Raw genomic sequence first — 23,907 nt, 5'->3', positions numbered from 1 at the left:
GAAAAAAAAAAAAAAAAAAAAAAGCAAACCTCCGCCTTTTACAGATGAGACACATCAGGCCCCTCAAACATATTAAGTAGCTCTGTAGGAGATGCGGTGGGGGGGGGGCTGTGAGACACAAAGCCTGAATCAATGGGACATCGATACAGCAGACAGACGGCCCATTTCCCTCAGAGAATACCGATTTATGTCTGCCTGCTGGTCGCTTCAAACGAAAAACAAAGATATCTCACATTTTGTCATTATATCTCAGGTGTCTCTTGAGAAAATTATTGGTGAGGCATAATAACATCACAGCCATTTCACTATGGGCACCATTTGAAGCTCAACATCAAAATATGAATACTGGGGGTTGCAAAATTCTGTGAAGTATTTATTTGACTTTTGTGGTCAATGACCCCAGACCAAACTGTTTGATGTTTTGTCTCTGTTCCAATGTGAGAATATGATCATGATAAGGGTGGGGTCTAATTAACTTCAGATAAACGGTTTCCTCCCACATCCCAAAAACATGCAGCAATAATTGGACATTCTAAATTTCCCCCTTGGTGTGATTGTGAGTGCGGCTGTTTGTCTCTATGTGCCCTGCGATTGGCTGGCAACCAGTTCAGGGGTACCCCACCTCTTGCCCAATGACAGCTGGGATAGGCTCCAGGTGACTCGGCGCATTGCATGTCCCTACTCGCCGGTGGGTGGAATATATCCCACCAGGTCGTCGAGGGGACTTTGCATGGCGCAACGAAAGGGGACAGCCGCCAGCTTGTTCCCAAGCGAACTGGAGTTCCTTTTGGCTAGAGCATGGGGATATCATGGATATCGCCAACTTAAATTTATGATTTAAAGTTTTGGGGATGGGCGGCACGGTGGATCAGGTGGTAAACCCTTGGTTTGCATGTTCTCCCCATGCCTATGTGGGTTTCCTCCCACATTCCAAAAACATGCAAGATTAATTGGACACTCTAAATTGCCCCTAGGTGTGATTGTGAGTGCGGCTGTTGGTCTCCGTGTGTCCTGTAGTTGGGTGGCAACCAGTTCAGGGTGTACCCCGCCTCCTGCCCGTTGACAGCTGGGATAGGCTCCAGCACTCCCCGCGACCCTCGTGAGGATAAGTAGCAAAGAAAATGGATGGATGGATATGGGGATATTTTCAGATCAAAATCCGGCATAAAATCATCTCCCTATCACTGCACATTATGTAGTAATTTTATGGAAAATATACGTCCATAGTGTACTTTTCTCCAACGTGGAGGAGAAAGCCAAGAGAAAACTTGACTGTTTTTTGGAACTCGATAAATGTAGTTACTTGAATATATGCCCAGTTAAGGCCAGGTCTGACCTGTCCTCATTCTGTCACATCTCTACAGTACAGAGGAACAGGCCCCTTTGTAGAGGAACCTTTTATTTCCTGCCCCACCTTTCCTCAGCCCCCCGCCACGGCCTTGCCCAAAAGACTTTGTAGTGGAGCCGATGTGCTCTTTGACAAGGAACACTGAAAAGCCTTTACATGGAGAGGAGTGCTCGGCACCTCCTGCTCTTTGAACCCGCCGCTGCCTCAAAGCCCCGCGGACGGTCAGACGCCGGCAGGGAGTCTGAGAAGTACCTGCTCCACAAAGAGACTCCTCTTCTTGGAGTGCTGCCAACTGCTCAGAACCTTGTCAACATTTCCTCTCAAGGTACAGCTGATAGAGTTAAAAAAAAAAGAAGCAGTTTGTTCTGGTGTTTATTTGAATACATGAAATGTAACTTGACGTCTTTGAAGTGCATCCGTTTCAGTACGGTGGACACCAGCAGCTTTATGATGGTTGAGCAAACATGGAACACATTACTACTCAAGCATGTATTAGAAGCGATGGCGTGTTCCGCTATTCAATTATGACGCCTCCACTTGATTTATTACGAAAACCAACGCCGGTCTTCGCGCCGGCTATTCCGAATAAAGGGCACCTCCCGACATTGCACTCATTTTCAAGATGTCAATCTGTAACGTCGGAAGTACAGACCTAGGTTGGTTAGTCATCTTTAATTACATGGAAACATGACTCATATCTCTATAATCCCATCGAGGGAAACCTAATTGTTTGTCCTTTACAATTTTTTTCAAAATTGTAATATTTAATTGAACAGTTTGCAAACCACTGCTTCTCAACTGAGGGGAAAAAAACCCTCCTATCTCCAGACTGTTTTTCCACGTGACACCTATGGCATTTTAAAAGCAATTTGACCCTTGCACTTCATCTCAACAGGCTTGTCTGTAGCTGAAAATGTCCTTGGCGAGCCCGAAAGGCACGGCTCGGGCCACCTAGGCTAGCCGCAATCACTGGCGGCTAACTGGGGCAATTAGAAAAAAATACCCCGGACCCATGTTTGAATGTTCATCTTTATCTATCCAAATGTCAGCCTCTTGCTTATTAGCCGTGGTCATGCCGCTGCCAATCAAAGAGATGAGCCGCAGCTACACACCTATCGGCTTGTACCACCCACTGTGTCTGTCTTTAGATTTCATGTCATCCTCCCGGATTTTATGTCAGCTTGACCTGCAGGAGTCTAATTAATTTTGTTGTCCGACCGCTGTCGTTTTATGCAAAAGAGATTGCACTAATCACCACTTCTCGACATCAATCAGCGCAGCGCCTAAATTCGCAATACACAGAGAATAACTGGAAAAAAGCATTTTTTCCCACTTTTATCCAGAGGCCGCTTACTGCGTAATGAAATATGTGTTTGCCATTATTATTAGGCGGTGTATTTGTGGCACAACAACAATAACCGCAGTATCTTTAAGGAGCCATATGTTGGTGCATTTGCATGTCTCCCGCAGGGAGGTGGTACATCCGCGAAGGCTGGCTGAAGGTGGTTCCTTCCAAAGGGGCCGACGTGAAACCCAAGATGTTTTTCCTGTTTTCGGACATGCTCCTGCAGGCCAAGCCATGCAGTGCTCTGCATCCCACAGACAGCGACAAGTTTGCCGGCCAGTGCGCCTACCCCTTGCGGGAGTGTTCCCTGGAAAAGGTGTTCGGCAACACCAAAGGCAAAGGTGGCCTGCTCAGTGTGAGTTTTTGTCATGTCATTTTATCCGTTTTCTATTGCACTTGTCCTCATTGGTGTGGCTGGTGAGCAGGAGCCTAACCCAGGTTTGAGCAAGAAGCAGGTTACACCCTGGACTGAACAACCACTGGCACTTACAGTCACACCAATGGGAAATTTAGTCTTCAATTAAGCCAACGTGCATGTTTTTGTAATTTTGAGACAAAGTCGGAGTACCTAGCTTGAAACCCAGACCTTCTTTACTGTGCTAACCACTAGGCCACACTTCTACCTTAACTTTTTTTGATTGAAATCCAAATAAAATGCCGCAATTGACGAGGATATAAAATGATAGCCCTGGCCGCTGTCGCGCTGAAATGGCCACAAAAATAATGGAGAGTGTGGGAATTTGAAAAGTCCGTTAGGAATGAGCAACCCATTCACAGACTGCACTCGAGACCTTCACTAATACTCTCCCCGCTTTACTTTTTTGCCAAAATATATTCATGTAATATTGTAAAACACACATACACAAATTAAGTATGGGGGGGCTAGATCTGCTTCTTACCGAGAAGCGTAACTTTTGTTATGGACGCTCATGTGGGAGGACATGGCTTATTTCATCGGTAGCAACGTCGCGATGGCGTTTACTTCCTATTCCACCTTCGAATCGCAACAAAACTCGTGGCTGACGGTCTGCCAGTCATGAATAGCAGTCACGAGAGTTCAGTCCCGTTCGACGGCGTCTCACTCGGTGTCTGGCGGGCTTTAACGCCTTTGTCAGTGTCCAAAGTGAAACTATCTGTTTTTTTTAATTAATGCAATAGTAAGCATGTTGCAGCAGGTGTACAGACATCTGCTTATTGAATCAAGTAACACATGAGTGAGCACTACACGCAGGCGTTATTCCACTTTGAACACATGTTGCATGTTTGAATCTTCGCTCAAGTCCTTGACAGTTGCTGTTGTTTGACGGAACGGGAAGTTCAGCTGACTTTTGGAGTGTCAATTACTCGCCCCTCCTTTAGTCCCCCCCTTCAAACCCGCGAAAAAGTTAAACGTTTAATGTTTCTCTTCCTTTGGTCTGCTCTGTCTCCCAGGTCTCAGTGCAGCTGCCGGCTGACAAATTACGTCTAAATGATGTAGTCGCTGTCATGAAACATTCAACGGAATGAGTCGCGCGTCATTGAGCGAGCAACCAAAGCGTTTATGCGGCAAGTGTTTACTGCCAATGCTGCGCGGTATCAATATTCATTTCGCCTGATACGCCGTCTCGGAGAGCACTTTATGTTCTGCTACTAATGTGTGTTGCTTTCATACATAAGCAGCTATGCTGTGCTTTGGTTGTGCTGCTTGCGGTATTTAATTCCTTTTCATGTCGATACACACTGGACATGAGCGTGCGCCGGGACAAAAACCATTGGTTGAGTTCCCAACCGTAATGTTGTCACCAGATTAGTAGCTAGCTTTCCTGCCTCTATTTCTTCTACTACTACTTATTCTTCTTTGTATTTTCTGGCAGTCATTCAAACACAATTTCCTATTTTGACATTTTTTAAAATGACTTATTGGAAAAGAAAATTCACATTTCTTTAGCCTAGTAGCATCATTGCTCACAGCTTTTTTTTTTAAGGTTTTTGGAAAATAAGAACAAAAATACAAGTTCAGTCTTTAGGGATTGCCAAGACCTGAATCAGAATCATCTTTATTGGCCAAGTGTGTAAAGACATAAGGAAATTCTCTCCGGCAGTCGGTGCAAACAAAATTTTTAGTCAACACTTTTGTATTTTGTATTGATCTTGTGACATTAAGTCAAAAAGGACTTGGGCAATTATTGTATAAGTCTAGCAAGATTTTAGAGAAAAGATTTGTATATTTAAGAAAATGAGAGTATATTTTTTATTTAAAAAAAAAAGTCATAGTTTCCAAATTAGTCATCTATTTTTTAGAAAAATAATTTGTATAACTCAGATAATAAAAAGTTAGATACGTGGTTGATTGATGTTGTATATTTTTGAGGGGAAAAAAATTATACTTTCCAGGAAAAAATATATATATTTCAGACTAAATGAGTTTTTCAAATAATTATTTTTGAAATAATTATGCACTTTTAGATTTTAAAAAGTTGAATATTTTTAATTTTGGAAAAACAGAGAGGAAAAATTACCGTACACATTTGTAGCATGACAAGAAAAAATCTGATTTTTAGGAGGGGAATTTTGTTCTAATTCCCTTTAAACACTTATTAAGATCTGTCTTCAAAAATATAGTTTTATTCTTGTGAAATTACAATGACGGAAAAGAAAAACCTCCTTTTGTTAACATTTATGTCATTCAACTTTCACTGAATTTTAACAAATAGGATGAGCCTGTGGAAAAGGACGTCATGTGAAAAATCTCCCAAAATCTCAATCATGATATTGGAGTGGGGGCAACACAATCCTAATTATTTCCCCGAGTCATTTAGCACTCCAAATGAATAAAATGCTGTGGAAATGAGCGCACGCATTATTTGGAGTGTGTTAACAGCCAAGCAATGCAGTGACGGCAGTCGTCTTGCGAGATAATCTCTCAGTTGTTGGATCAGATTAGGGGCCAGATCCATCTCTTCCGGCCCCTCCAGTAAATACATCTTCCTCAAGCCTCGTCGCTGCTCTCCACCAGCCGGCCCGCCCGTTATCTAATGGCAGAAATGGCATTTCATTAGCCTCTTATCCCACCGAGGCCCGGATGCATACTCAATAGCATTACCCGTAATTTCTCATAAGGACACATTATTGATCCCGGGCAACTACCTGAGCTCGGGGGGGAGAAAAAAAAGGTCTGTCAGCACTCCAGGGCCTTCCTCATCCGGTGCCATGAAGAATTAAAGCTAAATTAAATTTGACAGCTGTAAATGCCATGGCAATCTATATGCAAAGTTTGCGAGTCAAAAAAAACCCCAAACACTTTTATTAAAATATATTGTATTTTTTCCCTTCCCCTCCACCAGGGTTGTTTGTTTTGTGGCTCACCCTTCGTTTCTTTTCCCTTCAAACTTCCTTTTTCTCCCCTCGCTGCTGGAATATTTTCCCACATCCCCGACACATTCGCTTTGATGTATAAATAATCAAGCCAAATTATGTGCGCCGTGCTCTGTCATCCTTATTATACAAAGTAATTTCTACCTAAGAGGGTCAGATTTCCTGACAAATCCCTAATTACTGCACTGCAAAAAGAAGAGGAATCTACTTATGCGTGAATCGAGTGCCTCATATCACGCACCACTCAATTCAGCCCATTTAATTAGATCTAATACGTCTGACGGAGAAGCGTTTTTTTTAAAAGTCTCAAACTGTTTAATTCTGAGTTCCTTCCAAATATTCGGGAAAAAGATCAATACCTCGCCACCAAACAACTGTGAAAAGTCCGCAGCTTCAGGTAAATGTTAAAGGTCATTTAATAAAGTGAAGGCCTGATTTTGAGCCTTTGTCGAAGGGTTGCGTCAAAAGTCTTTTGGCCGTGTTTGAATGTACACGCTTGTGCCGTTTGTACCAATAAATTCGTATCAAATTTCGTTATGGTCTGAAAAATGTGATCAACTGGGATGGAGAACTGCGTTTTACTGTATGGTGGGGTTGAGCTATTTACAGTTATGGGCTGCCTCCTACTGTTTATATTTTGTTATTACAGTACTACAGAGGTTTCTGAAGCTATGGAAAAAAAAATAAACTGGTACTTTGGTACTTGGACTTTTTCTCACATTCCAAAACTATGCTTGCGAGGTTCATTGAAGATTACATTTTTGGCTTTTTGACTTGTTTGAAATGTATTTCATGTAGAAGTACAAAAAAATAATAAATAAATGTTTGAAAACATCCCGTTCTGAAAGCATAAACGCAGACATATTGTACTTACAACTCGATAAATACAACTGAACTGTACTTAGCATACAGTGATTCTGTCAACATCCCACGAGAAGGAGCCAATTCTTTGAAAATGACTGCTGGTCGTCTAACCACCGCATTCTGATTTCTTTTCCAGCTAACTTTTCCAAAAGCCAAACTCCTGCTTATGTCAAGCAACCAGGAGGACTTCAATGACTGGTACAAAAGGCTGTCCTCGGCAGTCAGGTATGTACCTGGTGCAACATCAAAAGTGAGATTATAGCATGTGAGGTGTTTATTTTTTCAAGGGTTAAACAGCAAAACAAATGTTTTTATTTTTATTAAATTGTCACTACATATTTTACAATGATACATTTTATGCTTGCAATTTTCTGTTTACAATTTATTTTACATGCAGGCGGCACGGTGGCTCAGCTGGAAAGCACAGTTCTGGGGTCCCGGGGTTCAATCCCGGACCCGTCTGCGTGGAGTTTACATGTTCTCCCTGTGTCTGCGTGGGTTTTCACCAGGCACTCCGGTTTCCTCCCACATCCCAAAAACATGCAACATTAATTGGACACTCTAAATTGCCCCTAGATGTAATTGTGGCTGCGGCTGTTTGTCTCAATCCGATTGCCTGGCAACCAGTCCCGGGTGTACCCGCCTCCTGCCCTGTTGACAGCTGATTTCGGCTCCAGCACTCCCCGTGACCCTTGTGAGGATAAGCAGCTAAGAAAATGGATGGATGGCTATTTTACGTGGTTTAATGTGCTTGCAGCACATAAAAGGCTTATATTATATTCCACCAAACCAATTTAGCTAAGTAAAATAAAAATACTTCAATAGTGGCAGAGCCATGGCATAACCAGTGAAAATCTCCGATTACTCATGCAAAAGCGTGTTGTCGTAATGTAAAGCTGCCACCAGATGGCGGCAAAGTACTGAAAAGCGAGAGGATCATAAAGCATCAACCGCATGCTTGTAGCATGTACACCATAAGCCCATGTTACATGAAAGACATTATGAACTAGTTAAATGCTTCAACACAAACAAACCACCTTCATATCAGGCCCTTCAGTAAAAAAATCATCCTAAAAGTATCCAATGAATGTCCAGAACACACCGGTTTAGTTTGTTGCTGTAGTCCGAATCTGTCACCAGGACCTTGGGAAGTCCATCCGGCGCCACATCTCCCCCGCCCGTCCCTGCCCCAAAAGTAGCAAAGGCCAGCTATACTGTAAGGGCTCCATCGACCCCACCGTTCGGGGGCCCCTGGTGCTAATTAGTTGATCCCGTTGTCAGGTGAGAGTGAGGGGAGGCTGTCAAAGCGCCCGGACCACCCGGCGGACGAGCCAATCAACAGGCTCTAAACTCCAGGGAGCGTAATTAGCTGTAGCACAGGACCGAGCAGAGGACAGGCCGATTGGAGCAGAGGTCAGCGGCGCTCACACCATTGGGGAGGTCTGTCGGGTGTGTGTGTCCACACACAGTTAAATTATTGATTTCCAGAAGACTTCACAACGCTTGACTGACATCCCTGAATCGGAGACTTTTTTTTTTTTTTTTTTTTGCCCTGGCCTCTATTATTTTTAATGACAAAATTACCCGTCATAGTGCAGTCATTCTCATTATTTGAGCGGCTTTTGTACCGCACTGTTTGTTACAGATACACACTCTTCACACCACGGCTCGTAGACAGGGGACTTAATTAGTGACTAGATCAATGCTCGGTGGCACTAAATGAACGATGAGCTGTGCTAAGGCCCGACCACCAGGGATGAGGAGGATGCTAAACACCATTGAACCCTTACTTACCTTTTCATTTGAAGCCACAAGCCTTTCTGACTCACTGGGCCGCCCGGCTGCGCGCGTTTCATATTTTTAAAAACATACAATGATTGCTGTGTTTGCAGGAAGCTGCAGCCCATGTCGACGGTTGTCTTCCAGCAAAAGGATTCGGACCAGGAACCCCTCAGTTCGGCTCCTGACGGCCACAATTTACAAAGCAGCAGCAGCGGCAATCCCAGCAGGAAGAGAAACGTGGTAAATACACGCAGTCATAAAAGTAAATTCAGGAATTTCAATTTTGTTTTCAAGCCTCTTTGTGGTTGGATGAGCTTTGGCGACATCATAAATCCAGAAAGAAGACTGTGTGACATTTCACAAAGCGATGTGACATCTCGAGTTTTCGAGGACGGACGTGAGCTATCTTTCTATCTGTGCAGGTGAGCAACGAGCGGGGTGAGCTCGCTCAGCGGCCGGCCGCCGAGTGGGACAGCAGCGCCCCCAAAAGGCTGAAACAGTCCACTTCAGACCACAGGTGTGAACTAAACTAAACTAGCAATTAGTGTAAAAAAAAAAATATATATATATATATATTTACGGTAAAATGAAATTTTATTATACCCACAGTAAATGAAACTACAGAGAAATGTAGATACATGATTTTTGTCATTTAAATGTTATGCCGCAGAAACAATTTTGCAAGCCTTATAATATACTATTGAATCGCATCCAACAGTTCCGAGGCGTCGACGTCAAGCTGCATCATCCTCTGAGAGATTCCCAAATCTGGACGGAATTCCGCATGTGTATGTATGTGTGTGATGACCCCGGATCCTTCAGTGGAAGTCTGAGAGTTTCGCTTCAGACTTTTAGGCTCACTTTAGAGCTGTTTTTTTTTTTTTTCATTATTTTATTTTTTGGGGGAAAAAACAAAGCTTTGACAGTCAGGTTAGTTGCACTCCATTCTGCATGTTATGGACACATTTTTACATCCAAAACTATATTCATATATATTATGATATTGTTTAGAAATATATATATATATATATATGTATATGTGTGTGTGTGTGTGTGTGTGTGTGTGTGTGTGTGTGTTTGTATTCTATTTTATCCTTACTAACAGAAGCAAATATGCACATCTGTTTTTTTCAGAAGATAACATATTGATATAATTTGGGAGTTTATAAAATGGGTTGATTCATATGATTGTAATTTTAATACTTTTAACATTTTAAAACCGATCACAAATCGCATCCAGGGATGGAAATCATTTCCAAATAAAACGCAAAAAAAGTACATTGTTGTGCCTTTTTTATTTTCAACATAGGGCCCAATCATTACTTTTGTCAAAATTAATAAGTATTTCTGTGATTAACAGGATAGGTTTCATAATTTTTTTGAAAAAAAAACCAGGCAATTGGTATTAATGTGACCCATTTGTGTTCTGCTTGCTTACTTTTGAAGTCATAGCTGCATGAAATTGTACCTCGTCCTGAAGAAGAAGAAGATAATCACCATTAAATGAAAGCTAGAAATCATCAAAATGCAAGAGCTGGTGTGCCTGGAGTCGACTTGGCAACACAATACGAGCGTAGTACTTCTACAATATGTACTATTCTGGAGCTGAAGGCTTTAATGCCAGCCAGGGCAAATTTTGAAATAATGAAGCGCCACCCCCACTAAAAAATGGGTGTCTCTGCCCATCTGCGATATGGGGGGGAGATTCAAATTCTGCATGGCAACAGATAATCCACAAAAAGAAACCATCCTTTACATTGTAATTATTGTATATTAGCAATGAATTGTTTTGTGTGTGTGAAATATGAAAGCTTCATGACAACGACCCCATTTGGGGCTCAGCTGTAGCCCCCTTCCCCCCGCCTCACTTTTTCCTCCACCCACTCGACTCCACTCTCCGACGGGCTTCAACTATTCCTCTTCATTGATCGTTTCATAAAGCATGCTTTTCATTCCTGGAGATTTTTTTTGTTTGTTTTTATTTTTGAGGAGAACATGAACGAAATCAAGATCGCCGTGCTTGGAAGTGAAGGAGTCGGAAAGTCAGGTAAGAGGATCTCATTTCAGATCATTGGAAATACAGTTCAGGGAGTCTTCGGTTCACAACGGATGCCCAATGTAACCCGAATTATGAATTTGCTATGTCGCGACCGAGAAGCCCTTAGAATAAAATATTTCTCTGAAATAACATTTTCTTTGTTTTCCGCAGCCCTGATTGTGCGGTTCTTCACTAAACGCTTTATTGGAGAATATGCGTCAGCTTCAGGTAAATAAAAAGCGTCGCACCTTTCTCATTTCTAGTTGGAATGAAGTTTCTACTGCATGCAAGTTTTATGTTATTTTTTTAAATTGTATTTGTTATTACAAAACATTGTAACAGAGCTAAATATATTTAGTGAAATAATTTTCCCTCATGGGTGCAGCACTTCACACATTTGGCAGTTCGTTGCACAGATCCGTGGATGTGACGCATGCAGCGCACATGACGTCAAACACAAATCCCCACCCAATCAGGAGCGAATGCTGTAACCTAACACTCAACTAAAGGCACTGCAGCTCTGCTTACCTTTTTCCAAACAGGGGGTTTAATTGTCCATCAACGTTGCCTTTATTATAGTCTGTAAATCTAAAAATGACGTGTTTTTGTCAAATTTCCAAAGCAACTGAGGAGAAAAATAAAAATATTAAAGAATGTAAGGGCGGCAAGGTGGATTAGCTGGAAAGCGTTGGCCTCATCGTTCTGAGGTCCCGGGTTCGATCCCGGACCCACCTGTGTGGAGTTTGCATGTTCTCCCTGTGCCTGCGTGGGTTTTCTATGGGCACTCTTGTTTCCTCCCACACCCCAAAAACATGCAACATTAATTGGACACTCTAAATTGCCCCTAGGTGTGATTGTGAGTGCGGCTGTTTGTCTCGATGTGCCCTGCGATTGGCTGGTGACCAGTTCAGGGTGTACCCCGCCTCCTGCCCGTTGACAGCTGGGATAGGCTCTCGCAGTCCCGTGACCCTCGTGAGGATAAGTGGCTAACAAAATGGATGTTTGCATGAAGAATGTAAGTAAGTTTTCCTAGTGAGGCAAAGTGGACTAGTTGACATTACACAATTCGACTAGTGGGCTTTTCTAGTACAGTAGTAGTAGCAGCAACAAAAAATTTATGTTTTTTTTTTATTGAAATGTACAACAAAATGGTTTTTCACACAAATGATTATTTAAAAGCAAATAATTATTCAAGATTGAATGAAAATGTATTGAACTTAAGAGGTTAAATACAACTGAGCTGTGATTCCTTTGCATACCTGTAGACGGAACCACACTCTTTGAGCATCACTGACTTGCAAACTTTTCCTCTCACAGAATGCATCTACAGAAAGCGGCTGACGATGGACGGGAAGCAGATGAATCTGGAGCTCTACGAGCCGTCCTCTCAGGTCGGAACCCAGAACGGAATGGACGGCGAACATTGTTATTTAAATGGGAAGGTAGGGGGGACTAAACCGCGCGTCTTTCTCAGTCCTTTCAGGTTAAATTAACTCTCAACGACCAAATTCACTGGGCTGACGGGTTCATCGTGGTCTACGATATTAGCGACCGCTCATCCTTTCTTGCCGCCAGAAGCTTAGTGAAGCACATCAGGGAGCGCCGCTTGGGATCGGCCAAACGGTATTGAACACATTTTGAGCGAAAACTGGCTTCGACAACGTGTTTGTTCCCTTTTTAACAGTTACGTATTTTTGAGTAAGAAAATATAATTCAAAAATGGAGTATTCCACTTTTGGAAAAAAAAAGATTACTTTTTCATTTCATTTTAAATTAACAAAATATAATTTATAAATGACAACAATAATATATGGTGACTAACCCATTTTATTCTCTTAAAATATTTTGTTGTTTTTTTTAATTTTTCAATGAATAATTGTCCAAATGATGTTGAGTAACATAGAAATAAATAATAAATGACATATAGTAAATGCTTATGTATTATAGTCTATTGTGGTAGCTTCATTTTTATCATGAATTGGTTAGTCTTTGTTTCAAATGTAAATGAAATAAAATGCAAATTCTTTTGTCTTTCTATATATAACCTATAATTAAATTGAAAAGCAACAACCACACCTGATTATTACATTACTTGTAAATGCTGAAAATGAGAGAAGGAAAAAAAATTCATTAATGGAAGAAATAATACAGTTCTGCTGGTAATGGAAAAGGACTAAGTGGGCCAGACTCCTCCCACACCTTAACCTTTACAATATGGTCTACATTACATATTGTATTTCATATTCATTTCATATTATTGTATCACATCAGGGATGCCGAGTCGCTTATATTCGTGGTGGGCAACAAGCGCGACCTGTGCCACATGCGGGAGGTGGGCTGCGAAGAAGGCCGGCGCCTGGCGGGCGAATTCCGCTGCCAGTTCCACGAGCTGTCGGCGGCCGAGCACCACCAGGAGGTGGCGCTCATATTCTCAAAGGCGGTGCAGAGCGCCGGCGGAAAGGGGAAAGCGAGCAGGAGACGCTCGAGCGGTTCGAAGTCTGTGGCCAAACTCATCAACAACGTTTTTGGCAAGAGGAGGAAGTCGGTGTGAGGCGGTCGGTCGAGACCTCCTTGGAGTGGTATCTTTTGAATCTATTGCTCAAGTCAACTATCAATGATGTCTATGTATGAAAATTTGAACGTACGTACAATTGGGACACCCCACTAGTTGGCGAACATCTGTAATATTGAGAGACCATATAAAAATATTTCATAGTTTTACCTCTCTCATAGGTTTTTAGCTTATTAAAACATACTTTTTAAACAATTCCATAGTGCCTGTTGTCACTCTCTCTTGCTTTGAAAAAAATGCAGGTCTATTGTATAATATCATTTTGAGGAAAAGGTGGTTCTCCAAATAAGAGTTAAAGCGTACTTACGTCAAGGTTTTTGGCTTTCCCAGTTGAAGTTTACCGTAAAACTTGAATGAAACGTATGTTTGAACACCAAAATCTTCAACCAAAGCATTTCATTTCAGCTACTGCGAGAAAAGTTGGTTAGCTTCATGCTAAACGTAAATTAGCATAGCTGTATAGTGCAATACAAAACGCTATCAACATACTGATTTTAGTGTCAAAGTAATTACAAAGCTTCAAAAAACTAAACACCTGAAGCAGCAACATTTACAAACACAACTCACAACATAAGATAATTTAACGTCGTGCGTTTAAAAATTTATCTAAACGATGTAGTCCACTAGCATTATGCTAACATATAATGTGAAACACCATAGATGGGCTAGTTGAGATTAGCCCATCAGTTTCCAGGATCAAAATGTCTTTTTTTTTTTAAACTTTGAGTTGTCATCCACGGATCTTGAAATAAGTAATGCGCCTATTTTGACAAATTCAGGTAGAGTTATAGCAACGACTGTAACAAAGTATTTGAACGTGCTTGGAATTCTTTCCGCTGAGCCCCTGGAAGTATAACCGTAAACAATCACCCAAAAGTGGACCCTCTCCCGAGCATATCTCCATTTGGAATCTGCATTCCTCTCATGCCTTCCCCGCACAGGTGTCTGCTGCACAAAGTAAGAAGACGGCAAGGAGGCCTCCGTGTTAGTTGACCGGGAGAACTAAACACTGTTGGGAGGCCTCTCAGCACAACTCGCGTCGGAATGGCGCCGTTATCGCTCCGGCTGTTTGCTGCAGACAATAATCTGGAATATTTTGGGGGGTAAACAAAACATTTTCCTCGATCTGTTCATTATTTATGTAACTGCATTTTAACGTTTGTCATGAGTGTGTACTTTGTGTAAAAACCTCGAGAACCACTGCTTCATGCAACGACTTATCGTTGAATATTACAGAATAAATACGATAGCTTTCCAGTTTCCTCAGGCGTATACCATTTGGCAGGGTTCTCCTTGTCAAAGAAGTGAGTGTTCTGCACAACGTAAGCAAAGTGTTCCAGACACTTCCATTTAAGGTTTTTAGACCAAACGGGAGGCAGGGTGAAGTTTATTTATACAGTAGCCTACTCAAAACAATCAGATAAGATGGCCGCGATGTCTTCAAGGACCCAATTGAATGTTATTTCAATCGCAAGCCATGTTAAGATGAGAATTATGTAACAGCTGCAGGCCCCAACCTTGACACAGCAACGGTTTGCAGACTAAATGATTTCCTTGCATCTTCGTCCATTTCAACAAAAGGGGCAAAGGCATTTGAATGTCGTTATTGTTTCTCTACATTAGTTCGAAGAACCTTGTTACTCTGTATAGGTTCGAGATGGAAGACGGAATGAGGCCAAGAGCTTTTTTTTTGGGGGGGTGGAATTCAATTTTGATGGATGGAAACAAAAACAAACAAACCAAAAAAAAAAAAAAAAAATCACTGATATGGCTGAGAATGAAGTTAAGGTGCCCTCTGCTGGATAGTACTCTCCAATGCACCTCATCGGATAATATACTATTTGGGTCAAATTTAACACCAATAAATTCCGAAATGTTATTCTTTTAACCGTAAATCGGATGACCCCAAACTGTTGAAAAAAATTTCATTTCATTCCTTTTTACAGGTGTGACAAAATTTGTGCCAATCTCTTAAATCAAGGAAAATTGTGGGAACCCTAACGCTCTGAAAATGTACGAGCCATTATTTATTTTTTTTTTTCATATATCAGTGAATTTTATCTCTGGAGGACATCTCGCAGTTTTATGGAAAAGGCTTGTATCCCAAAAAACAAATTGTGAAAAATATCAAACAGTTTCCCTAAAAATACGTACCTATGTATTGTCATACATGGTAGTCGTAGTAGTTAGATAGCTAGTAATGCATTTTATTATCTGTAGTTTCTAATTTTATACAAAAACGTGGCAGTGGGGGGAAAATAAAAGTATAACTGACAGGTGTCATGAAAATGATCGCCAAATATGTCACTGTAAATCCCCAGGTGACCTGAAGGAAGCATAATCAACAGCAAGGCGGAAGTTGTGCTCATTAATCAGTACTTGCTTTCGCTTTTTTTCCCCAAACGCTTCATTTGCCAGCATAAAATTGTATTACTTCCTTCGCTGGCAGCAATGCTATTGTAATAATCTCAAAAAAATGAGGCTTTATGGGGGATTTTTGGCGTTCATGTGCGTGTCGCTGTCGTCCGCGTTGACTACTTTGACGTCCGCTTCATTGAACTGCTCGCAGCAGGTGAGGCACACACGAACTTCACGCTTACTCCACTGAGACCGTTTAAAGTTTATATTTAGTGTTAATAACGATGTTTTCGTTGATATCCAACTCCAAAGTAATCAGCTAATGAAGTATAGATACTTGGGCGGGGGGGGGGGGGTGAAATCTCACGAAAGGCAAGTAACTATTTACACTTTGTCACTGAAAGCCATTTTGTGAGCACCTGTTATAAATTACAAGAGGAGACTGCTTCACTTCATCCGACATTAATGTCAGGATTTTTTAGACTTTGTGAAGCAGCATGTGGCTCATTGCCTTGGCCAGTTTGGTAATTTATCTTCTGTGCTATGTATTATCTCGTAGTATCTGACAATGTCATTTCTTGTTTGTTTGTTTGTTTTTAACCCAGGGCTTGAGGTGCAGCGTCAGTTTCAGTGAGTGTCTCCCCCACTATGACTATCTTTATTTCATTCGTAAAAATTGCTCCATTGGAATCCTCAAATTAAAATAGTTGCGACTACTTGTGTGTCTGTGCAGGTAACTGCCTCATAGATAGCGAAATGCTGAAAGTGAGGGAGTACACGCCGAGTGGGCCACTGGGGTTGTCGGTGTCCGTGACGACGGTCCAGGATGAAGCGGGAGCTCTCCAGCCTGTCCTGGTCGCCAACTGGACCATCAGGGATGATGGTGAGTCCAAACCGAAGAATTCATTCGGTGTGATACACCCAGACAAATACAAACAAGCAGTAGTAGACCTTTGTAAAACCTGGCATTTAGTGTGACATAAGAAACGAAATACATGTATTTTAATATGGTTCAGTATTGCAAAGCAATGTGGCTTCTTTTTAGTTTTACTATACTGTAGTTTTTTTTTATTAGGGCCTAATTAATTTAATCACAGCAACGTTAATCCTACAATTGACCTTTTACCTCTAACCGAAAATACTGTCAAATAACGCTTTTGTACACACATGGTATTTTTTTTTTTTTAACCCAGAAATGCAAGAATGCAATTCCCCAAATTGCGCACACTCTTCCATTGTTGTTGTCGTCCTACAATCTCACTTCTGAAACCGATGTGGTGCTCACAAGGCAGCGAGGCTGTCGAGCAGTTCTCGCAACTGGCGACTTTGGTCCGTGTCCAAAGCTTCCCAGCTCCTCGGTGGCTTGTCTGGTGTCAGATGATGGAGGCTGCCGATCTTGCGTTGTGGTCTTTGAGACAGCACACACTTTCGGGGTGACTGCACCATAGGTGTGGGTTGCGATCCCTTTTCGCCAGCTTTGTGCAGGGGAACCACTACAGAGCCCAGTTGCAGTGCCTGCACTGCTGTGTTCCATTTTCACAGCAAGTCCAGCCCCATGATGCGGGGTCCTGGATTTGAGCCAACCAGAACTTGTGGTCCACCTCCCGCCCAGAAGGACTTTGTGCCCTTCATTTTGGCTATTGCCGTTTGAATCTGAGGTCGTAGGTTCAAATCCAGCGGTGGACAACAAGGGTTTCTTCCATGTAATGTAAATGTTTGAAATGGTGTATATAAAAATGTACTGACCTGAATCAATGTGGTGTACTGATCCTAACCAAATGTACGTGTGCAAATACTACTCCAATGTAATGTAACATCCTTACCCTAATGAACATAAATCACGGTTACTCTAATATACCGAAGTCGTTCAATGTTGGAAACGTTTTTTTACTGATTTTCCTTTAAAAAAAAATAAATAAACAAATACCACTAATTCATTAAAAAGCACTCATAAAGACAACCATCGTGGTGCAGTAAGTCAGTATTGCTCAAGGGTCGTGAGATTCATAAATCAATGTTGTACTCATCAATCTACCATGGAACTGAAGAAATGAAGTGAAAGTGTGCTGTGTCATAACATGTTTTTCTTAACATAACTATTTTTCTAAAAAAAAAAAAAAAAAAAACAGAATTCAACTTTTTTTTTTTCTTTTTTGTTGTGCCATTCATTTTGTGCATCACTTTAATGACCGAGAATCTACACAGACAACAATTTTTTATCACTATTTTCCATCCATTTTGAATTTAAAATGTTTGAATTTTGCAAATTAGGAAGGGTTCTGTGAACTCAAGATGAAACTGGTGGACTTTCACATGTCCAATAAGGTCAAGAACCACTGCACTGTAGTGAGCCCGAGTACTACTTCCACACTTTGTTAATCACAAAATTTGATTAGTTGAACAATCCAGATTCAAATGTTAAAAGGATGACGGCTGTGTCTCCGCAGGCAGCATCAGTTTCCTGAAAGCCACCGAGCTCCATGTTATGAAGATGGCCACCAATGAGAACCTCTGCGTCAGATATGCCTTTAAAAACAAACTCCCGATGAGGAATCTACATGACGACAAGGTGGGCTTTTCAAATAAGTTGACGGTTTGTTGTTGTCTGTAATGACGACGCGGTGCATCCCACGGTGCATCTAGACTTTGTGACTTCCTCGATGTTTTTAAATCGTTATTTTTCTAACGTTCAAATTTCTTTTTGTCAGTGGTCGTTCTCGGCAAATATGGTGGTGTTGGACCCTGAACATGGGTATTGGGTTTCTGTCTTCAATATCCCCAAGCCAGAAGTGGGCCACAGTGACTATGACGTCAGCGAGAATGTTGTTGTTCCAGGTGAGTCCAAACTTTAGCTTTCCCGAGTCAATGGACTTTAAGGGGGGGGGGGGGGGGGATGTTGGAAAAATGTGCCGTAATTATCGGCCTACAAGCCGTGACTTTTGTTCACACGCTTTCAACCCTGCGGTTTATGCGGTGATGCAGCTAATTTGTGCATTTTTTTCTAACGCCCATAAGGGGGCACTCGAGCGGAAAAGGTAAGTGAGACCGGTGGAATGTATGTGCCGAGGAAAGGACTTTTACCGGTCCGGCCCTGTTAGTGCTGCGCTAGAGTGTTACGACCGTGTATATGATTTTATTTTTTTAACTGGCCCTGTTAGCGCGGCGGTGCTAGCGTTGTCGTTAGCATGGCATTAGCGCTAGCATTAGTCCGGCGCTAGCGTTAAACTCTGTGTACCGTCTTTCTTTGTAAATATCTCGTGTTTCAATGTGGGTACTTGCAGCTTTTACACGGCTGTGGCCTACCTATGTACCAAATGGTGTTTCCTTTACAAATGTACTAGGTGAGGCTTATAACCAGGTGCGCTGTGTAGGCCTGAAATTACGGTGTCATGGCTGCTATACACAAACTACGTGCAATCATTGTCTTCAAGAATTCATGCCGAATATTAGTTATGGTAATGCAAAACCATTATCCCCACCGCATTAGTGGTGAGCAGTGGCTCTTTTGCAAAACCGGCTGGTGTCAATATGTGATAAGTGGAATGTATTTTCTGGTTCACGGGTTATTTTGGCCAACGCAAGACAATTCATGTTGTGTTTCATGACTTTTATTCCATTTTGATTCAGGTTGTCAAGACACAGAGATGTCGATAACCCAGTATTGCATCGAGAGAGGTGAGTCACGCTACGTTTGAGGGGGATAAAGTGGGCGTATCCTAAGCTAATGAGGTGTTTGTTTATTTTTGCTGTATTATAGGAAGTCTTTGGAAGTCCAATATCAGCCTGGTTCCATCAGCCAAACTAGGGGAGGCTTTGTCAGTCAGCTTCAGTCCCGACCCGCTATGTGACGAGTACGTGGTTATTGTAAACTGCGCCTCCACCCAACACGTTGACCGTGCATACAGGGTAAGTTCAATGCTGTTTTTTATTTTTTTAATACTACATTTTCTGCACTCTCTCTCTCAGACGTATTTCATCCTGGTGAAATTGACCTACAATATTCAGGTTTTCAAACTGTAAACTCAAGCGTCCTATTTGTAGTATGTATTTATGCTGATAATGATAGCGAAAACTGCACAGATAAAAGTCACAGACACATTTTAAGGCTTTCCCATTCATTTTTTTTTTCTCTTTCCTTCGTTACTTACCACTTGAAATATGTAATGCCCGTGACTCTTCTGCAGGTCAACCGGACACGCCTGAACGTAACGTTCAGCCTCAACAAATGGCCCAGATTTTGCTGCCAGTTTGACGTCTCGGTAAGGATAAGATCTGTGTTGTTCTCATTCAAGTACCGAGTGAGTGTACACGAGTAAACGACTTTCATCTTCTTTTCAGATAAAGCCGATGTTTCAAAAATGTGGCCAAGACTGCACCCGTCACAAGAAAACGCTGCACATTTGTCCAGGTTTGGAAGATGTCTCTCTAGCATAATGCATGTGTCTTGGATAGAATTTTTAGCATAAACATTGCCGTCAAGTCCTATCAGACATGTCTTTAAATTGCTTTATACAGATGATCACAAAGCTCTAAAATTAGACTTAAAAACTTGTTTTGACAACACAGCTTTCCACGAGGAACAATGGAAATAATCAAACGTGTCTTGAATTACATTTTTTTTCCATCCTTAAAAATCTGATTTAAATGGGGCCTTTAAAATTGATCAAAATGCCGCATTGTTGTCCAATCGTAGTATCTGCTACCTAAAAGTCATCTTTCAGGTGGAAGATTAAGGTGCTTTGCCTTTGTAACTTTGTTTCATACCTTTTCAATGCAGCACATAAAAAAATAGCACTTTTTAAAAATATTGTAGGAGATTGAGTCCATATCTGCCACGCCTTTTGGTCACAGAGTCTCACATTTTGTTTGCCTTCAATAATCTTTTATGTAGCTCCGTTGAACCTGCAAGTACGCTGTAATATTTGGCTTTTGAACATTCTTAAAGGGGAAATCCACTGGTTTGCATTAACAGTTCAATCCTCTCTCATTTAATAGCGTTTTGAGAAGAATTTTGCCGACAATTACGAATTTTCATGAGCGCTGCCATTTTCGCGAGTCACATGACTTACGTGCGCGGATGTGATGTGTACCATGCCGCAACAAATGCTCGATTACATGGCACAACATTTATGCCCAGCGCTGCTTTCTCGGATTTATCCTCATCTGATGAAGAAATAGCAGTATCGGTTGACCGGGAAGATGGAGGAATACTTCCGTACACAGCCGTGAGCGGCACAGCTCCGGGACTCGGGGCAGCCATGACCTCGCTCCCCGGCCAAAACGGCTGTGTATGGAAGTATTCCTGAGTCTTCCCGATCAGCCGAGCAGCTCACAGCTGTGTATGGAAGTATTCCTCCATCTTCCCAATCAACCGATACTGCTATTTCTTCATCAGATGAGGATAAATCCGAGAAATCAGCGCTGCCCAATATGGTGTCCTGTGTAACTGAGCCTTTGGTGCGGCACCTCATTCGTCACATCCATGCATGTAGGTTATGTGACTCACCAAAATGGCGGCACGCCTGAAAACACCAGTAATTGTCAATAAAAAATCTTCTCAAAACACAATTAAATGAGAGAGTGTTAACATTACATTGTCAAGATACAGTACATATTTCATGACCTATTGGATACGTTGTTGATCCAAACCACCGGAATTTCACTTCCACTGCCATACAGATGCAAAAGGAAGTCATCATCAATCTTTAAACCGGAGAACCTTTGGACTCACTAATACGTGTTTACGGTCTCATCCTGTTCACTTTTGTTTTTGAAGCGTGTTTAAGTGTGTGGCCAAAGAAAAATGAAAAGACTTGCGTAGTTGACCTTCCATAAATGGAGGAAAATAGACTGAGAAACTACATCAAAAATCTGTTCGACGAAAGACACCGTCCAGTATTCTGTTTCCAGATCATTTTCAAGAACAGGGTATCGTGGCTTACTTTTAACAGAAGAAATGGGCAGATGATGAATACATTTCATTTGATTTTTAACAGCCAAGCCCACTGATCCTCCAGAAGCTCCTCAATATACACCAGTTATTGTGTGCATGGTGCTCCTATGTGCTGGGATTTTTGCCGTTTTTATGTACATCCTGTGCAGGAAGCCAGGTTTGTCCCACTAATACCATTTGCCCCCTTGCGTCTGATCAGAAGTCACATTAATCTGTAATACCTTCAGGCAATACCGGTGGTGCCTTGGCTGCAGCGGGAGACGAGAAACCAAAACAACACCAGCAGCAAATTCAACAAACTCCGAAAGTTCTTGTAATCTACTCCCAAGACCACCGTCTCTACAGGGACGTAGTGTTGAAGCTGTGCGCATTTCTCCGGGCTAAATGCGGCGCCGAGGTTCTCATAGACCTGCTCGACACCACTTCGCTGGGCATGATCGGCCGCCTCTGCTGGCTGGAGTGGCAACGGCAGCAGCTGAAGAATCCCACCGACAAGGTCTTGGTGCTCTGCTCACGAGGCGTTCAGGCCAAGTGGCGAGCCATGTGCGGCCAACGACGCGTAATACTGAAAGAAGACCTTCTATCGCCTACAGACGACATGCTCACCCCCTTTCTGAACCTCTTCCTTCCCGACCTGCACCAAGCGCGCAAGCATGGCAAGTACATGGTGGCTTACTTCAGTGACATCAGCAGCGAACGGGACGTCCCGTCAGTTTTTGACATTGCCGTGAAATACACGTTGATGAAGCACTTTGAGGAGCTGTACTTCGGCCTCCTGGACATAGAGAAATACCAGCCGGGTCTGGTCAACCACATCGAGGGCATAGGCAGGGACGAATACTTCAACTGTCCCTCGGGTAAAGCCCTCAAGAATGCCATTGAGACCTTCCAGGCATACCAGATAGAAAACCCCGATTGGTTTGAGAATGAATGTATTCATAGCGAGGAAGACCTCCTGATGGAGGCCGATCCGCTCATTGACCAGTGGCAGGCCTCACCAGTTTTAGAGTGCCTTCCTCTCATCAGAAACGGACTTCCTGTCTATAGTTGTGAGGCAGAAATAAGGGAGAACGGAAGCAGAGTTCAAGTCTTAAACCCAGAACTGAACCCAAATATCCAGCACTTGTCAGTGGCCGAACTTCTACCTCTCATGGACCCTGCGTACAACCACCAGCAACAGTCAGTCCCGCCTCACCCTTGTCCACAAAAGAGTGCTCAATCTGTTTTATTAGCTAATCCTGTTTTGTCAGGACAGCACTGTCCACCGGCTGAGAGGAGGCAGATAGGTCAGGTTCCAGAGGAGAATGAGGACGCGTGGCCAAGCGGGTCCACGGTCCTGAAGTCCAAGGAATCAAATTCACGAGAGTTAGCTCGTCCAAGCATGGAGAATCCCCCTCAGAACCAAACCAGACATCCTGTGGCGGTGCCTGACAATGAGGCCAGTGAAGAGGGTTCGAACAGTGCATCTGATCTGGGCTACATCTCCAAAATGCCATCCCCACTTGTAGCTCCCGACAAGGAGGATCCGCTAGTGGCTCTGGCAAGGCTACAAGAGGAACTGTTTCTGCAAACTCTGGATAGCTCAGAGTTTAAGCTCTAGAGAAATTTGGGGTGATTCCACACCTGAAAATATTTTTTTCTGGTCTGATGGGTCTTATCCTCGTGCCCATCTGTTTCTCTCCTGATGTGGTTTCTGTCGAGAGTATGAAAAGTGGCAAAATGTCCCTGACCAGAAATGCTTCTGCAAAATCAGGATAGTTTTGTCCAGAAGGATTTTGAGGGTGATTTCAACTGACGATTCACCTTTTCTGGTCTCATGAATCTGGAAAACCTTGATCTTCTCATTTCCTCCCACCGGATTGGGAGGGTTCGCCAAGGCCCGTTTTGTGCTCAAATTACCTTTTTAACTTTGTGCTTTTTTATTTGTACTACATGCGTGGATAAGCATAAACTTGATCTTGCTATTGGGAGGAAAATAAAAATACAGCATTTTTTTTTTAACTTTTCAATTCCTGTTGCACTTCCAGTCTTTGGAATCAAATGCACTTTTAAGTTTTCTGAAGTTCCACTTACGATGAAATGTCTTTTTTTTTTTTTTTACAAAAATTTGCAGTATATCATTATTTTTTTGTACTTTTTAAAATATGTTCTGTCATTTTAACCTACAAACAAGTCAGACACTTTTTTTTTTTCAATAAAAGTGGATTTATTGGACCTTGATCACACAATACTGTCGTCTTAACATCTACGGTACATCCAATAGATTGGATTATAGTGGTACAGATATACATCA

The 23,907-nt window shown here is 42.2% G+C and overlaps 3 protein-coding genes across 12 annotated transcripts in view; all 3 read left to right on the top strand.

Annotated features, from left to right (window-relative positions):
• arhgef39 (Rho guanine nucleotide exchange factor (GEF) 39) overlaps positions 1 to 9,548 on the top strand; it is a 102,600-nt gene extending 93,052 nt beyond the window's left edge. For all 9 annotated transcript variants that reach the window (XM_061807813.1, XM_061807812.1, XM_061807807.1 and 6 more), the window contains 5 exons: positions 2,819 to 3,048; positions 7,048 to 7,136; positions 8,804 to 8,933; positions 9,116 to 9,210; positions 9,412 to 9,548. In XM_061807813.1, the coding sequence (XP_061663797.1) occupies positions 2,819 to 3,048; positions 7,048 to 7,136; positions 8,804 to 8,933; positions 9,116 to 9,210; positions 9,412 to 9,448 (581 nt within the window). In that variant the 3' untranslated portion in view covers positions 9,449 to 9,548. The remainder of the gene's footprint in view (positions 1 to 2,818; positions 3,049 to 7,047; positions 7,137 to 8,803; positions 8,934 to 9,115; positions 9,211 to 9,411) is intronic.
• Positions 9,459 to 14,389, top strand: rergla (RERG/RAS-like a). 2 transcript variants are annotated; one of them, XM_061807816.1, is made up of 6 exons: positions 9,459 to 9,481; positions 10,683 to 10,740; positions 10,903 to 10,959; positions 12,049 to 12,122; positions 12,206 to 12,354; positions 13,003 to 13,492. In XM_061807816.1, exons 2-6 carry the CDS (start codon positions 10,689 to 10,691, stop codon positions 13,280 to 13,282), a joined length of 612 nt encoding a protein of 203 aa, XP_061663800.1. In that variant the 5' UTR covers positions 9,459 to 9,481; positions 10,683 to 10,688; the 3' UTR covers positions 13,283 to 13,492. The 2 variants fall into 2 exon arrangements, with proteins under 2 accessions (XP_061663800.1, XP_061663799.1); XM_061807815.1 differs by lacking the exon at positions 9,459 to 9,481 and adding an exon at positions 14,245 to 14,389 and having other exon boundaries at positions 10,229 to 10,740; positions 13,003 to 13,310.
• Positions 14,390 to 15,631: 1,242 nt separating this feature from the next.
• Positions 15,632 to 23,834, top strand: il17ra1a (interleukin 17 receptor A1a). The gene is made up of 11 exons (XM_061806632.1): positions 15,632 to 15,875; positions 16,267 to 16,291; positions 16,395 to 16,544; positions 18,109 to 18,230; positions 18,370 to 18,496; positions 19,289 to 19,336; positions 19,419 to 19,567; positions 19,846 to 19,920; positions 20,000 to 20,069; positions 21,658 to 21,771; positions 21,842 to 23,834. The coding sequence occupies exons 1-11, from the start codon at positions 15,780 to 15,782 to the stop codon at positions 23,212 to 23,214; spliced, it is 2,349 nt and encodes a 782-aa protein (XP_061662616.1). The 5' UTR covers positions 15,632 to 15,779; the 3' UTR covers positions 23,215 to 23,834.
• Positions 23,835 to 23,907: the final 73 nt, after the last annotated feature.

Source organism: Syngnathoides biaculeatus, chromosome 20 (assembly GCF_019802595.1).
Source record: "Syngnathoides biaculeatus isolate LvHL_M chromosome 20, ASM1980259v1, whole genome shotgun sequence".
In the NCBI taxonomy this organism is placed as follows: domain Eukaryota; kingdom Metazoa; phylum Chordata; class Actinopteri; order Syngnathiformes; family Syngnathidae; genus Syngnathoides; species Syngnathoides biaculeatus.
The sequence above is the reverse complement of the archived record's forward strand: the minus strand, read 5'-3'. Positions and strand labels throughout refer to the sequence as shown.

What these genes read in the sequence shown, in the direction of transcription:
- rergla (XM_061807815.1), top strand. Translation starts at nt 10,689, where the DNA reads ATGAACGAAATCAAGATCGCCGTGCTTGGAAGTGAAGGAGTCGGAAAG. An exon ending in AGAATATGCGTCAGCTTCAG is followed by an intron (nt 10,960 to 12,048) that starts GTAAATAAAAAG and finishes TTCCTCTCACAG; the next exon opens with AATGCATCTACAGAAAGCGG. An exon ending in CGCTTGGGATCGGCCAAACG is followed by an intron (nt 12,355 to 13,002) that starts GTATTGAACACA and finishes GTATCACATCAG; the next exon opens with GGATGCCGAGTCGCTTATAT.
- il17ra1a (XM_061806632.1), top strand. Translation starts at nt 15,780, where the DNA reads ATGAGGCTTTATGGGGGATTTTTGGCGTTCATGTGCGTGTCGCTGTCG. An exon ending in ACGTTGACCGTGCATACAGG is followed by an intron (nt 19,568 to 19,845) that starts GTAAGTTCAATG and finishes ACTCTTCTGCAG; the next exon opens with GTCAACCGGACACGCCTGAA. An exon ending in GCTGCCAGTTTGACGTCTCG is followed by an intron (nt 19,921 to 19,999) that starts GTAAGGATAAGA and finishes TCTTCTTTTCAG; the next exon opens with ATAAAGCCGATGTTTCAAAA.